This window comes from Sciurus vulgaris (genome assembly GCF_902686455.1).
Source record: "Sciurus vulgaris genome assembly, chromosome: 3".
Lineage (NCBI taxonomy): Eukaryota > Metazoa > Chordata > Mammalia > Rodentia > Sciuridae > Sciurus > Sciurus vulgaris.
The window spans coordinates 5854817-5871706 of NC_136463.1; the positions used below are offsets into that span (position 1 = coordinate 5854817).

General features: G+C 53.1%; 1 protein-coding gene across 1 annotated transcript in view; it reads right to left on the bottom strand.

Moving 5' to 3' along the window:
* The window catches only part of LLGL2 (LLGL scribble cell polarity complex component 2), a 36556-nt gene that overhangs the window by 14676 nt on the left and 4990 nt on the right, over positions 1-16890 (bottom strand). Inside the window, 3 exon segments of the mRNA XM_079134251.1 lie at positions 1188-1248; positions 1251-1284; positions 10459-10563. Coding sequence (XP_078990377.1) covers positions 1188-1248; positions 1251-1284; positions 10459-10533 — 170 coding nt within the window. The 5' untranslated portion in view covers positions 10534-10563.

Consider the following 16890-nt stretch of genomic DNA (forward strand, 5'->3'; position numbering starts at 1 on the left):
CCCTGTCCTGTGCGACACCAGCCCAGTCCCCCTGGGCACCCTGCGCCCTCCAGCCCCCATGCTCTGACAGAGGAGCAGAGGAGTCAGGGCCTTGCTACACGAGGCGCTAGCCAAGCGACTCAAGGCAGTCCCCATCTCCCCACTGCCCAAGGCCCCACCCTAGCTCACCCAGGAGGTGCACGTCAGATGGAGATGGGGACCCCGGACACACGGCCAGGCCAGGCCCGCTGAGGAAAAGTCTAAGGGGCAATCTGTCCTCCTGGAACTTGTGGACTTGCCTCCAAAACCATCCAGAACCCCCAGTTGACCTCCGAGCTGAAGCTTTGGGTAAAAGACCACCCAACTGGATGGTGACCAGCCTCAGCCAGGGAAGGACATCCCTGCCAAGCAGGGTCCATTCTACTCTGGTGTGTATAGGAGGAGTGATCTGGAAGAGGTGCTGCCCCCTTACCCAAGGCCACCCCACCCCCGTCACTTCTGCTTTTCATCACGGAGAAAGGTAAATAGACAAAGCCACTTCCAGGCTGTCGCCCGCCTCCACTCTTGGCACTCAGGGTCAACTACCAAGAGGGTACGTAGGACTTGAAGGGTCACCTCTAATTTTTTCTTTTGGTGGGGGAGCAGGTAGAACAAAGGGAAGCAGGGAAAAGAGGCCAGGACTCCTTGGAAAGGGTTGTGTCCACCTACCTTTGGGGAGAACCCCAAAAGATCCCTACCATTGCAGCCTGGATCAGGTACTAGGAAGGCACCCACCAGGCTCCTGGTTCTGACACTGGGGTCAGGCCTTTCTCTGTGGGACCCTAGCCCTCAACACAGTCCCTGCAAGGCCTCTGAGACCCCATACCCTGTCAGGGCAGAAGGAAATATGCTGGGGTCAAGCTTCTCTCCAAGTGTGGTGCCTGGTCGCATGGGGGCGCTCACTGTGCCTAGTAGGGCTCCATTCTTGAAATCTCCAGCGATGGGTGAGAAAGGGAAACCAAGGAACAAACCCATCCCTCCTCAGTTTCCAGCCTACCTCCTCCCCACTAGAGGGACGCACAACAGCTCACCATGGCCAGTCCCCCACCCCTCCAACAAGTACACCCTCACCCCCGAGAAAATCACTTTCAAAACCACATCAGAAAAGTCTTACTCTTTTCCCACCCCTCTGCAGCTTGCGGGTGGGAGCTGGGCACTGGAAAGGATACAGCTTGACGGCTCCGGAGCGGGTGCCGATGGCCAGGATGTGCAGGGAAGGGCTGTAGCCAGGGCACTGGGCTGGTGCGGGAAGCCATGCTCCACCGTCTGCAATGAGAGGCATGAGAGGCATGAGGGCCAGGCCTGCAGACACGTCCAGTGTCCTTGTGCTCCCTCTGCCTCACCGTGGTGGTTGGTGATCGATGGGTGGAGTTGCAGCCCAGAGCCAGCCCAGCAGGAAGGAGAGGTCTGGGCCCTTCACTCCCTCCCATCAACTCCCCACCTCCAAGACCATTTCTGACCCCTGTCCTTTCCACAGGCTCATTGTTCTTGACACCCCACTGGTCACCTAATGCTCTGTAGGACCCCCAACTCTACCCTGTGCACACTGGCAACAGGCCTGCCTGCCCTCCTGTAGTAACTGGGGGTGCTGAGGGTGGGGTGGGGACTGGCACCATGGAGACAGTGGTCCCTCAGGAAAGAAGCCTGGTGGTGCCACCGCTCCAGGTCCACCCTGTGCCCCGAGAGCATCCTGGCGTCCCTGCTCGGCTGTGGACTGTCCAAGGCCCCCTCCACCTCCAGTTTGCTGCCTCAAATCAAGGGTCCTCCGTCAGTTCTTCTCAACCACCTTTCCCAGAGAGGAAATTTCTGGAGCATGGTTGCAGGTACATGCTTTTGATCATTTCTTATTATAGAAGTAACATACATTGTAGAAATGTTGGAATGTACTAAAAAAAAACACAAAAATTATCCATTGATCTCACAATCAGAAGTAGTTCTTGCTAACTTGGGATGTATATCCTTTGAGTCTTTTCTGTGCTTGTGAATGTACACATGTGTATACTTTTTTTTTTTTTGCGGTGCTGGGGATTGAACCCAGGGCTTCGTGCTTGCAAGGCAAGCACTCTACCAACTGAGCTATATCCCCAGCCCACATTTACTTTTTTTTGTGGTACTAGGAATTGAACCCAGGGGTGCTTGACCACTGAGACACATACTCAGCCCTTTTTATTTTGAGACAGGATCTCACTAAGTTGCTGGGGATGGCTTTGAACTTGTCTCCCAACTTGTTGGGATTACAGCATGTGCCACGGCACCCAGCCCAGTTTATTTATTTGTAATAAGATTTTATTTTGTTCTCCTCAGTCTTCATTTATTTATTTATTTATTTATTTTTGCAGAATTGCAGATGAAACCCTGGGCCTTGCACATGCTACCACGGAGCCACAGCTCAGCCTGTGTAATTTAATAGTGCAGAGGCAAGATCCCAATCACATCACAGATACACACACAACATGAGTAGCTTTGCAGCCTGTTCCCCAAAGTCACTTGTTTGTTAAATGCTCAGAAGTAACTTTAAAAAGCTGGAGAGTACTCTCAAGATGGAGCGGCCTCACTGGCCGAGTTTCTGGTACAGCGAGTCTGTTCTAGAGCTCCTGCAGTTGCCCGCGGTTCTGTCTGCAACCCCCAGCACTTCCTGAGGCAGCTGCTCCAGGGAAGGCGGCAGGCTGAAAAGGTATGAAGGCAAGCGGCAGGCTTCAGATGGACAAAACCGCCTGGGGGAAGCTTCTTGGGCTCTGCTTCTTAATCAGCTACTCCCCACCCCCAGGGGTCACCTGCTCAGTGGGCCTGGAGTAGAGCACAGTCATGCCAACCAGGGGGTTTGCAGACTGCTTTTAACCATGGAGACTGCCAAGCCAAGAACGCTGCAGTGACAAGGCAACCTCCCCAGCCATACTGAGCAGCTCTGTCAGGCCCCTGAGCAGAAGGCCTAACAGCTCAGCATACTCAATGGCTGCCTGCCTCTGCCAGCCCAGACCAGCCCAGTCCAGTATTGTGGTTCACTGAAGGAGGCCCAGGCCAGGGTCAGGCCAGCACGAAAGCCATAAGGACTGCTGGGATTTCTGGGTCTGGAAGGGTCCCTAAGGAGGGGGAATAGACTGCCCTGCAAATGGTTATACCTAAATGGGACAGCCAGGAGGGCAGAAAGGATCCAGCAGGAGCCTCTAAGCCAGCCCAGGTCCCAGTTCAGTTATGTAAAAAATGCAGGGCCTGGAAAAGTCCTGGGTAGATAGCTAAGTATCTGGAATGTAAACATTTCCCAGGATAAGGAGAGCAGGGAACCGAGAGGCTGTGTGGGACAAGTTCCCCCCAGGGGCCCTACCAGGCCTCAGGCAGCCACAGGTTGCAGGGGGCCTCAGGAAGCCAGCTGCCAGAGACAGAAGCTTCCCAAGAAGGCACCATTTCCCCACTACAGTCAGCAGCAACTCAGGGAAAAGCCTGTGGAATTTGGAAGACTTTGGGGAAAATATCCTCCAGAGCTTGGTGGCCAGTAGCAGGCCCCACACCCTAGGTGGCCAGAACAGCAGGCAGGAGCCACAGGAGTTACAGAGCACTGCAATGCAGCTAGTGCCCCCAAGACGCTGGCTCTTAAACTTTCCCATATTTCAATTAATTTAAATGTAAGAATGGATGTTCAATTCAGTTATCGGAAAACTCGAGTATGTTTTGTAACAACTGGAGTTCCAATAGAAAAGCGGGTAGGCGCAGGAAGAACAATTTCCAGTATTCTTTTTCAACTGCAAATCTTCCAATTCCAAATAGAGTGGAGCATTTCCAAGGAAAATTTATGACTGAATTCAGATGGACTATAAACTATAAAATACTCCCAGATCTGAAAAACTTAGTCTTAAAAAAAAGAAATCTCCTTGGTTATTTGTATTGCCTTCATGTCAAAAGAACACTATTTTGGATATGTTGGATTAAAGAAAATACACTATTAAAATTAATTTCAATTGTTTAAAAGATTTTATGATATAACGTCTAGAAAATTTGTAATTATAAGGCTCATATTATAGTCCTGTGCACCAGCCCTAGGACTATTCTGCTTCAGAGCCTCAGGGCACCAGCAGGAAACTAAAGCCAAAGAAAAACAGTTCAGCAGTTTTTTGTTGTTTGTTTGTTTGGTGCTGGGGAGAGCTCGCACATGCTGGGTAAGTGCTCTACTGAGCAACAATCCCAGACTTTTTTCTGCCCCAAATATATTTTGAGACAGGTCTCACTAATTGCAAAGGTTGACCTCAAACTTCTGATCCTCCTGTCTCAGCCTGCTGAGTAGCTGAGGTTAGAGGTCTGGATCTGAAGTTTATAGTAGGCTCTCTGATTACACTTCCCATCAACCTCACTGGCAGTGCCCCCGACATTTCACCTGAGGCCCTCCTGCAGGTCAGTTTCTCTTCTCCAACCCACAAGAAGATAAAGAAGTTGGGCCCATTCTTCTACCACCAGCATGCATTCCTCATTTCCTCCGGTGTCATGGGGACACTATGGTCACCTCTCCTTCCCATTCCGTCTTTCTCTTGCAGAGGGCCACTTAGAACAGGCAGTAAGTCAGACCCACTAAGCTTCCACTCCCCTCTGCCTCTTCACTTAGTAAGCTATTCTGCTCTTTGGGCCTCAGCTCTCTTCCATCAACAGGATGATATCCCGACTGCCCTGAGCAGGGCTGTCCTTGGTGGAACACAAGGAACCTCAAAGCCACCTAAGTACCTGGAAGACTCTGTTCAGCCACAGCACACAAGCCTTGCCCCAGAGCCCAGCTTCCTGCTAATATTCTCATCTTTCTGCCGCATCCCTGCTGCATCTTCTGGGACACCATACACAGACAACAATGGAAGGACTGAGGCTCCTTCAAGAGCAAAAGAAGGGGAGTGGGCCCAAGAGAGTGGGTTCAAATGTAGGTAGTGTAGCTTCCTGGGGAGTCCTCAGCTCAGGGCACACAAACAAGATCCACAGAGCAGCTGGGCTCAGTGGCACATGCTGCAGTCCCAGCAACTTAGGAGGCTGAAACAGGACGACCCCAAGCATGAGGTTGGCCTCAATATTTAGTGAAACTCTGTTTCAAAATAAAAAGGGCTGAGGATGCAGCTCAGCGGCAGAGTGCCATGAGTACAATCCCCAGACCACACACACACAAAATCCCACACAAATCCCCAAAGGAGGTAATTCCTTTTTTTTTTTTTTTTTTTTGCGGTGCTGGGGATCGAACCCAGGGCCTTGTGCTTGCAAGGCAAGCACTCTACAGACTGAGCTATATCTCCAGCCTGCCTCAAAGGAAGCAATTCCATGAGGTGGCTGAACCTGGGTGCAGGGGACTGGGGTAGGCTGAAAGATGTGAGAGGCCTTGCTAGGATAGGGAAGGAGGGATTTGGATTTGAAGACTGGGAGTAGTTCATCTGTCTATCTTTCAAAGGGACAGGGAGGAGCTAGAAACCCAGGGCATGTCCTAGGGAAACCACGTAAGGGAAGGAACCAAGCTCTGTCAGGCACCCCAGCCCTGCCCCAGCTGTCCAAAACATGGGTACCCTGCCCACACCTTTGTCAACCCTCCCCGAACCTCTAACACCCTTTTAAGCCTCAGCATCCTCATTGGAGCACAAGGTTGATGCAGATGGCAATCCCCAACCTTGTTTAGGGCCCTGGAAGAGGGAGGGCAGATGGCCTCCCTCCAAGGAAGATGGTCAAGGCAATCCTGAGCATCCTGCAGTCAGGAGGGGCAGGGGCTCAGCCTGGGGCAGCAGGCACAGCTCCTGGCAGGCGGGCATCCAATTCCCAAACCAGCCCTTCCGACCCAGGACCCCTGCTAACTCCAGCTGAGAATCCCAAGGAGGCTGCCCAAAACTCAACAGCCTCGGGGCCATCCTCTCCATCCCTCTACCCAAGCCCGCATTCTGCTACCTGGCTCAGGTGACCTCTGCCAAGGGAGGAGAGAACAATGAGCCCTTGTGACAGGGAGTGGGGAAAGGAGAGCAAAGATGTGCAGGAGCCACCAAACTGCAACCTTAGCGGGTGTGGGAGAGAAAGGCCATCTGTCTCCCTGGCTCCACAACCCAGGTCCAGATCCCCGGAAGGGAAGAAGTCCACAAAAGTTGTTTGTCAGAGACAGTGGGGGCCCTTGATCCTGCCCTCAGCCAGGGCGGGCCCCACCCAGGAGCAAGGACCTGAGGAGCCCTAATAGTTGTCAGGGGTAGAAATAGGGAATGGCAGGACCCGAGCCCCAAGAGGCTGCCCAGAGCCAGAGGGGGCACACCCACCTGGCTGGCTGGGTGGCTCTCCCGATACTGGGTGTGGTCCAGCTCAGATTCCTTGCAGTTGGCAAGCAACCTGGCCCTCCCTGTGTGGCTGTCACCTGACACCAGGGGCCCAGCCATTGGAAAGCCAAGACAAAACAAACTGGCCTTGGGCCGGGGCAATTGGTCAGGAACACTGAACCCGCTGTGTGCTCAGGCCCTGGGCAGGAAGGGCCTGGACAGCCCCCTCTGCAGGCTCACCCTCAAGGGCGTGGCTGGCTCCGATGCGCTGGATGTGCTCGGGTTTCACCAAGGAGGTGAGCAGGTCAAAGCTGTATTCAAGGAAAGGGTTTTACTTTGCCAAACAAGTTCCCTTCCCCTCCGGAGTCACTTCCTCCCCACTGAGGTCCTGTGCTCCCTCATTAGGTCTTCAGTAGCCCCGCCAGTGGTCCTATCTATCTCTCCATAGGCTTGAAGACCTAATATACATGATAAATGACTACTTTACAGGTGAAAAAACTGAAGTTCAGAGAGGTGAAGTCACCAATCTAAGGTCACACAGCCTGGATGGGAATATCCTGATCCCTAATCAGCGCCGGCTGGAATATGCTCAGGCTCTGCAAGCCCTGGCGGCCTCAGTTTCTTTACCTGTGGAGTGGAGACAGCATCCATCTATGTATGAGCCATCATAAGAATGAGATCAATGACAAGGCAAATCTGGCTATGGTCTTAGCAGTGTGCCAGGCACCACTGAACTCAGAACACCAGCCGAGAAGTAGGAGCCGTCATGATGCTGACTTTACAGATGAAGAAATGGAGGAGTAGAGAGACTCAATAATATGTCAATGACCACAAAGTAAGAAGGCAGCAGAGCTGGGGCTGAGATCCAGGTTGTCTGACTCTGAGTCCCTGCATCACAAGCTGTGTCCGTAATCTGTTTAGGGCCAGGCCTGAGATGGTGCCATTGTCACCCCCACCGCAGTCCCTTGCAGAATGGCCTTCAGGATGCAGCTCTCAGAAGCGGTGGGCAGAGTCCCCAGGGGTAGACATTCTCCAGGGGGCTGACCCTTGCCAGCAGCCCACATGCTACTCAAGGTCCAGCTCTACTGCATGCTGGACCCTCCCTCAGCCGAGGTCCCCAGGCTCCCCAAATTTAGCCTCAAGACAATGACACCAGTGACACATGTGGACCCTTGCTGGGCAGACGGGGGTCACCAGCCATGTCCAAGCCTTCAGTGTGTGCAGCGATCCACCAAGTCCTCTCACCAGCTCTGTGGGCTGGCGTCTAAGATCATCTCTGCTCCAGATGTACATCACCTGCCTGAGGTCATGTAGTGGGGGAGCCAGGCAGCCAGGTGCTGGGGACGACACTGACCACCAGGAAAACCACCCCTCCGGGAAGAGGGATCATTGTTGCTTCTACTCTGACTAGAGCCAAACAAACGAACGTTCCACCTTCCCTCAAACTTGCTCCTGGCTCCCCCTCCAGCAGCTGGCACCACTCCCTCGCAGGACAGAGACCCCGCAGCCGCAGGGACCCACCCCGCTTCCTTGTGCTCTGCCTCCTCACTTCACACCGCCTCTGCCACCAGGTCTATGGATCTCATGCCCTGAAGAGTGCCCTGTCCCAGCCGCTCCCAGTCAGGAGCAACTGCACCCCACAGGAGACAATGTCTGGGGACACTGTGGGCTGTCGCCTCTGGGGGATGGCACATGGCCTCTAGTGGGTAGGATCAGGGAGTCTACTAGACATCCTGCAATGCTCAGAACGGTCTGCAGCACAACTGGCCCTAGTGCAGAGGTTAAGGAGCTGTGCTCCTGCCTTGTCCTTCAACCTACTTCCTCTGGACTGTCCCTGGGATGTCTCCTAGCTTCAGAGTTTACCTGTTCCACTCAGTGAATGAAAATGTCCCCAGTGTCAGCTTTTCTAAATCATCGACAGGATTGCTCACTTCCCCGTCAAAATCCCAGGTCCAGACTCCCAGGTTCTGGCCTCCCTTCTGCTCCACGGCCAGGGGAAGCCTGGGGCTAGGAGGGACTGCCATGAGTAGGACCACCCCAGGTCCCAAATCCTCCAAGATGTGGCCTCACTTTCTAGTCCTATCCTTCTGGCTCCCAGAGCCCACATGAGACTTATCTATGACTCCTTACTGTCTCCCCAAACCTCTCAATTCTCCCCTTCCTTCTCACTATAAGACATGGAATTTCAGGCCATTAGCTAGCTGTCCTCCCTAACTCCTGAAGGACAAAGGTGTCATCGTCTGAGACTGCCAGTCCCCAGACTTGAGCCATACACCTAGTAGGTGCTGCTCAAAGCACATTTCCTGCATGTGAATGGAAGGAGGAAGGCAGAGGAGGCAGGAAGAACTCCAGCAGGCTCAACCACCGCATGCCATATCTGGCGGTGGGATGGTTAAGTTTGGGGGACACCAGTGGGGGGTAGGAATTATGGGAGAAAGAGTCCTATACCCCAACCTCACCCTGGCCTCATCCAGTGCACAGAGGAACTTGGGGCGGGGGTTAATCCTTTTGCTGAGCCTGTCTGTCCAGTTTCTGCTAGAACTAGCCACCATTTCCAAGTGAGAGATTCTAGCTTCGAGGGTAACAGAAGCACATTGGGGTCAACCAGGCCCCCTGGTGGACACTAAGGTTCTGAGACCCATATCCAGTACCCATGGTTGGCTCCCTCAGGAGTAAGGATGGCAGATCCCATGTATCCTGAGATTCCCCCATTCCCAGAACCTTCACCCTTATTTTCTGTGACCCAAAAGCAAGCCATGGAGAGGAACATTCACTTGGGAAAGCTCTGATTCCAGAAGCAGATGACCTTATGGCCAAGTTCCTTGGTGATACCTTCTCCTTCAGGTCAAGAAAACCAGAGGAAAATGGCAGGGCCTGCTGGGCCTCCTGCCCTGCTTCTCCTGACACAGCCAGATCTGGAGGGAAACCTCCATCCAAAGCCCCAGCAGCTGACACTCCTTTGTCACTGTGCCTAGATAACTGAAGTTAACTGGTTCCACATAAAGTCCCTAAGGAGCCTACATTATGGTGTGGGTGATGGGCACACTATCTGCAGCTTGTAGGCAAAACAGGCTTTGAACCCAGGTGAGCCTCTTCCACACTTCTCAGACCAACAAAAAGCTAACAAAAAGAGAATTCCTCATTTTCCACAAGGAGAGGTGCCTTTCCCAACTATCCAGTCCAATATCCACTATTTCCTTTTCTGGGAGAAGGGACCCAAACTGAAGCCCCCAACACAAGTTGGATATCCGGCTGGGGAGGTGGCTCAGTGGTAGAGCACTTGGCTCAGCATGCACAAGGCCCTGGGTTTCAGGTCTTGGATTCTATCTCCAGCACCATTTAAAAAAAAAAAAAAAGCCAGAACTCTGCCTATAGGCATGTCCCGGAGGGTCAGACGCCCCAAGGGAGAGCATCGTGGTGTACTCCCGGCAGGCCACTTGGGGTAGAGATCAAAGCAGAGGGCAGAAGGCTAATTACCCCCAAACAGCTCCAGATTGCTAGGTGGCACTGGTGAGGAACTAAGAAGCCACGCGGCGCACCTCCTGTTTACAGGCCAGAGCTGGCCTTCTCAGCCCCCATGAACAAGCCTTGTGGAACTTCCGGGGCCCTAGGAGCAAGATTGGGGTAGCCAAAAGTCAACCCTAGCTCATTCTCCTGACCATCCCTCCTCTCTCACACAGGCCTGGGTCCCACCAGAAGGAATCGGTGGTCAGCCTGCAGGGAAAGCTGTGTTTTTCTTTGGGGCAATTTGAGGATGAAGAGAATAGCCATGACCTGTTCTTCCTGGGTTCCAAGGGCCCTTGTATCCCAAGAACATTATAACACTTTGCAGAGTTGAGTCAATGTCCTTTCACCTTTTCTGTCCCTAAGCTTCCTTGGCAGTCCTGCAACGAGGGAGCCAGGGCAGACTGTTTATGCACATTCTACGGGTGGAAAAACTCAGGCTTGGCGTGACTGGCAGAGGGTCACACAGCCAGCGAGAGATTGGGACAAGGAATCCCAACTCCTGGGCATCTCCCTGCCCTTGCCCAGGAAAGCCCTGTAACAAAACCCCATTTCCGAAGTCAGATCTCCCAAGGGGCCCTCTGGCAGTACCCAGTAAGCATCTTCATCCAGGGGAAGGAAACTGACCGACCCCCAGCCCCAGCCCTGGGAGGAACTGCCGGCATCTCTCCTGCTTCCCCTTACTTACCTTATTAAATTGGAAAAGGTCCCGCTTGAGCCTCTCCCGCGCAGGGTCGTGCCCGGGTCTCAGGAACCGCCTCATCTTGCTTAGTCTACAGCCCCTGCCTGAGACCTGCAGAAACCAAAGGAGATGTGGCGCCCTGGCTGCCTCAGGCCTCCCTGCAAGCCTGCTTCACCCACAGTTTCTTGCGCTCATCCACGGTGTGGGCCAGAGGAAGTGGGAGAGACCTGGGTACCTGGGCCCCGGCCTGTCCCTGGCTGGTTAATGCTCTAATACTGCCTAGGTTTATAATGGGAGCAGAAGCTGGGGGAGGAAGCCATTTAGCCTGACTTTATAGGAACAAGGAGGGCCAGTAGGCCCCGAGGTTAATTAGCTTAATTGTTAACCTGTTTTCTGAAAATCATAAAACTTGGACTGACCAGAAAGGGAAACTTCACAAGCCACCCTCTAGAGCCAGTGGGAAGGTGGAAACACAAAGACTGTCCTCCCCAGCCACAGAGCAGACCTCAAAGGGGGCTGGGCAGAGACCTGAGCAATTCCAGGCAAGAGCACACCTGAGCCACCTGTCCTTCTAATTTCAGGGAGGCTCTCATTTAGTTTTTTTCCAACCAGCCCCGGCCATGGGGAGGGACTCCAGTGAGGAAGGCAGTGTGCACAGTCAGGGGTGCTGGTCTACCCACTGGTGCTTGGGGCCCAGGTCCAAACCCAAGAGGCTGCTAGGGTCTCTGTGGCAAGCTGCACCCCAGCCTTCCTGCTGATTCCTACACTGTCTCTGACCCTCCCAGTTCCAGCTTCCCTGGGATCTGATGGGGCAGGCTCAGAAGGGCTCCTTTTCCCAGGGGCTCAATGGAACAAAATCAGGAAAAGAAATCTGTGCCCAATAAATAAACCAGTTCAAGCCCCCAAACCATTCACCCACCAGAGAATGCATTCCCAGCCCAAGGGGAAACTATTTCTGGATTATCCTTGGGGGAAGGGGAAAGGATCATCTGCATTCAGTTTCCGGCTTGCAGCAGCAGGACCTCCTGCTGACCACAGGACACCAATGCCTGTCTCTGGGAAACAGGGGCTCAGGCCCACCCCGGAAATGGCGCCATTCATTCCGCACTAGATTATAAAGGGAAGGCAAGCAGATCCTAACCGGGGGAAGGTTGATCTGGGCAGGGACAGGTAGAGGCAGGCCAGCTCCGTGTGTTAAGTGCTCAGATTAGGGCAGACAAAAAGGACATAGTCCACACTGGGGAAGGAGTTCCTATGCTGAGGCCTGAAAGTTTGGTTTCTCAGGAGGAGGCAAAATTAAAAACAAGACTAAGGATATAGCTCAGTTGTACAGAACTTGTGCAGAAAGTGCAAGGCCCTGGGTTCAATCCCCAGTGGGAGTGGGGCACCAGGTCAGGACTTTGCATATCAAAGGACCCTATGGATCTAACACTGGGGCTCCTTAGAGGCAACCCTTCATAGCATGCAATATGCATGTTAGAGTTAGGGGGAGTGTGGAGGGGTAGGGGGGAGTTCTGGCCAGGAACTAGGGCTTGCCATGCTGGAAGGGGTCACCTCTCTCTGCATTTATGTTGTAAAACAGAGGCAGAGGCCCACCCCCAGCACAAGTGAAAGGACCAGTCATCTCTAAACCAAACACCCAGGTCCAGCTTTCCAAGACAAACCAAAGACCATTACTCACAGTGAGGAATAAGGGGGAGATGTGTGCCTTCACATTTGGGGGGCACCAGACTGCAGCAAAGCCTCCTATGCCCGAGGAGTGCAGGCAGCTGGGAAAGTCCTGGTGCCCACTTGATCTGAGGCCCCACAGCAGGCCAGAGAACACACATGAGAGCCCTGGGGGCTCCTGGGATTGGAAGTGAAAACAGTGATCTCCGCCTCTGGACAAACAGCTGAGCCACCGCACATTCCAGTCGTGGGGGAGGGCCTCTGAGCTCTGGGCTCCAGGAGTGCTGGCTCTCCCATCCCTGGGCTGAGGTCATTGGGTCAGAAGCCAGAGGAAGCTGGGAGTGACTCCTTGGAGGAGGAGAAGGTACTCAGACTCCAGGGAACGGACAAGAAGCCACAGGACCATCTGTGCCAAGGACCCCACACAATTTAAAGGTAGAGGGTGGGTAGAGGGAGGAAGAGGGTAAGAATACCCAAATACCCCTCTAAGCATCTGCCATACACTGGGCCTTCCTTGTACCAGACCCCCTGTGTGATACCATCACTATGTTTTCAAAATTTTGCTCAGGTGACCTGTGCACATTACAGAAAAAGCAAACTATGCAGAGGAGAAAGCCCTCTCTGAATCTGGTAAGTGTGTGTTCCGTATACGTCCTGACCACCTCTGCACTCTGCATCGGAGTTTGTCAATGTGGGACACTCAACATCTCGGCAGGCAGCTACTTGAAAGGAAGTGGAATGTCCCTGCTTAGATAAGAAAACCAAAAAACCTGAGCCACATGACTTGTCCAAGGTCACCAGCAGGAAGTGGGAGAAGTCCGTTTGGACTCAAGTTCTGGCTAAGTCCTGAACCAAAAGGCCTGGGAGGCAGTGGAAGTTGGCTACCGCAGGGGAGGGGATGCCCAACTATATCCCTGCAATTTAAGGACAGGCACCCTCCCACTGTCCGGCAGCTCAGCGCCAACCAGTTTGGGGCTGGGAGCTCCCGGGGTGCTGGTGAGACCTGGTAGGCAGGGTTGGGTGACCTCACTGCTCATTCCACTGGCACCTGGACCCCCCACTGCGTGGAGTGACAGAGTCAGAGCTGGGCAGGCCCAGCACCTAGCCCTCAGTGTAGCCTCCCAACAGAGAAACTGCCCGGGTTAAGGCAAGAAACATGCCCGCTTCCTAAGGCAGGGGGACAGGTTTAGGCCTGGCTAGACTGACATCCAGGCAGTCCCTCAATGCCACCCACTCCAAACAAGCAAATTCTCTGTGGAGAAGCCCAGGAAGCCAGGCCCAGCTTCCACATTATCTAGTGCAGAATAAATCTGCCTGCTCAGCCCACTCCTGGGAGCCAGGGAATGTAAAGGAAAGAACTTTGCACAGGTCCCGAAGGAGCAGCACCGAATGCAGAGTGCCTGGCACAGCGCTTGGCATGGAGCAGGTCTTTTCTTGGGGGTGCCACTGTGACTGGGGAGGGGCAACTCTTTCTCAAGAACACAATCATTCAATGGGATGATTTGGGGGGGGCGGGGAGGTAGGTGCCAGGAATTGAACTCAGGGACACTCGACCACTAAGCCATATCTCCGGTCCTATTTAGTATTTAGAGACAGGGTCTCACTGAGTTGTTCAGCACCTTGCTTTAGCTGAGGCTGGTTTTGAACTCACAACCCTCCTGTCTCAGCCTCCTGAGAAGCTGGGATTACAGATGTGCCATTGCATCCAGCTCCTTTTTATTTTTTATGAGACAGGGGACTCACTAAATTACTGAAGCTGGCCTTAAACTTGCAATCCTCCTGCCTCAGTCTCCCATGCTGCTGGAATTACAGGCATGCACAACTGCGAGTGGTCAAAGAGATGATTTCTGACAGTGAACAGGATTTTTAAAAAAATGAAGATGCTGAGGTCTAGCAGCCCGGTTTTGGGAAAGCCTCGGTGCCCACTCTTTCACCAGGGCCTGTGCATTCGCTGCTCTACCTAGCACACTTAACCTCCAGATGCTCAATGGCCCTTCCTGGACCGCTGTCTGAAAGTGCAACCTCCCCTGCCATGCTCTCCTCTGTCCCCACCTGGCTCTTCTCCTTAGACCTTGCCCTGCTTCAGGACACTCAAGGGTTCACTTATTAATCTTGTTGACTACCTGGGGAGCCTTCCACAGAGGCGGCTGTCTTATCCAGTGAGTTCTGTCCCTTCTCGCACTGTAGCATCCTCAGTGCACATGGCAAGCCTCATTCCTAAACTGCTGAACAAACAAATGGGTATGGAAGAAGCAACGTCTCTGCTCATGAACCAGATGAAGCTTGGGTGGTGGTAAGAACTGCAGGCAGAGCAGCAAGTGTGAAGCCTCAGGTCAGAGCAAGCTTGCAGATTCCAGGAGCATGAAGACAAGTCAGGGCCATGGAGACCCGCACAAGTGACATGGGAGAGATGATGAGGGTTAGAGGAAGGGCCTCCAGGAACACAGTGAGGAATTTCAGTTTGACCTCCGCTGGGAGCAGGGTCCTATGTGGACTGCCACATCCCCTCTCCTTGGCCGCTTGCTGGCTGCCCCACGTTCCCTCGCTGGGGTCTCTGAGCTACTTCTTGTCCTCTCCAGCAGCACATCAAGTTACTTTTCAAAAGGTCATCTGTCTGAACCCGTCCTGAGCATTCTCACTGTGCTCCCCCTCATTCCACTGCACCTTGAGCTAAAATGATCCCTTAAAACTGCTGTGAAACCAGGCACAGTGGCACATGCCTATAATCCCAGTAACTTGGGAGGCTGAAAAAGAAAGAGTCCAAGTTTGAGGCCAGCCTGGGCAACCTGGTGAGACTCTGTATCAAAATAAAAAAAAAAAAAAAAAAAAAAAAAGCAGGAGATGTAATTCAGTGGTAGAGCACTTGCCTAGACATGTGAGGCCTGGGTTCAATTCCCAATAACACACACACACACACCACGCAAAAGGAAGGAAGGAACACCTGCTGTGGAACACCATCAAGTTCCACAAACATTTACCCTAGCCTTATTAAGCTACCGGGAAAATAGAGAAGTGACCTAAATGATCAACAACACAGGACAGGTGAAGTGAGCACAACCCCACGATAGAGGGCTTGCTGTAAGGGAACAGGCATATGACTCTTCAGGGATACGAAAGCACATGTACGAGGTTTTCATGAGCCGGGTAGAGTCTACTAAAAAAATTTACGCATAGTAGGGTGTGGTGTACATGCCTGAATACTAGCTACTAGGGAGATTGGTGCAGGAGGATCACAGGTTCAAGGCCAGCCTCGCTATTTAGCAAGACCCCCAGCACTTAGCAAGACCTTGTATCAAAATTTAAAAATAAAACAAAAAGGGGTGATGATATAGCTCAGAGGTAGAGTGACCAGTGCTGCGGGAACAAGAGGTTCACATATAAACTACATTCTGCCAGGGTTATAGGATTAGCGGGATTCTTTTCTTGTGGTTTACCACCTCTGATGAAGGGGAGGTAAGAGGATCAGATGGGAGAGGAATGAAGCCCCAGACAGTGGCCACGTGTGAGGGTGAGCCTGACTCCTGTTGGTGGCCTCACACAGCTTGCTGAACGCACAGGCACTCATGTTTACCTGAGTGGGGAGGCACATCACCTGTAGAACAGGTACAAAAACTGGAAAGCCAGGTACTCAGGTGGGTGAAACCAACTACTAAGAGGGATGCAGAAAAAGAAGCAAGTTCCAGAGTCCCACAGGCTGAGGAGACCCCAGGTCTCCAAGTTCAACACCAGGACGGGAACAGGGCAGGAACTGGGGAGTCTACCCAGCTAGAGCACTACCTTGACACCAGGCTGCCTAAGAAGAAACACCTTCTCCATCCTCAGCTCCTAAAGATTACCCAACCTCAGGCTCCATCCCTGCCTATCACAGCTCTTTCCATGACCAGGCTGTCTTCTTGCTCTGTTCCTGCAGGGTCAGGCACCCAGGACTCAGGGACAGCCCACGCAAGGCTCACTGACCCGGGTTTGATCCCCATCTATTTCCTACCCAAGTCTATGCCTTGTGTGTAGAACTAGCCTGAGAGTTCCCTGTAAACAGCTGATCTAGCACTTTCCTTCTCTTCTCAAAGCTCTAATCACCCCCCCCCACACACACACACATACCCTAATCACCTGCCAAAAGAGGGAGCCCTCTGCTTGAGGACAGGTTAGAAAATCCACACACTGTCTTCCCTTCCCATCCTCTGCCTGAACCCCACCTCACCTCTGGGACACATGTTAACCTCCCCACCAAGACTAGCAGAAGCAGGGAAAGAATAACTGCATAGGGTGGGTCTGTCTTGGGCTCCCTGCTCTAAGTGACAGAGCTGACTGAGCCCCAGGGGGGAAAGAAGGGATGGGTCCCCTGGCTACCCCCTGCTGGCACTGTTAGGGTACCTGGGCTAATATGCCCCTATGATACCAAGGTGTTACCAAGCTAAGTTCAACTGTCCCAGAAGGTCCTTTGACAGCCCAGGAATTTCCTCTGATCTCCTAGGAGAGTCCACACCCAAGGCAGGACTCAAGATTCCTGGGTGGGCCCCAGGGAGAACAGGTCTGGGAGCCACATCCAGCATCCACCCTCCTGCTCTCCAGGAACGCACCACATGGGGTTACAAACCCCCCTCTCTTCTCCCCTTTGCTCAGGCTCCCCACAGCCTGTCACTGATGAAGAAGTTACCCTTGCTTCCCCAACATCCTGTGTGAGGCCTGTGTGCGGCTTTGGCTGCCTCTTTGGCGGATATGAGAACACCCCTGCACCTCCTATTGATGGGAGGGGCAGGGCAGGACTCT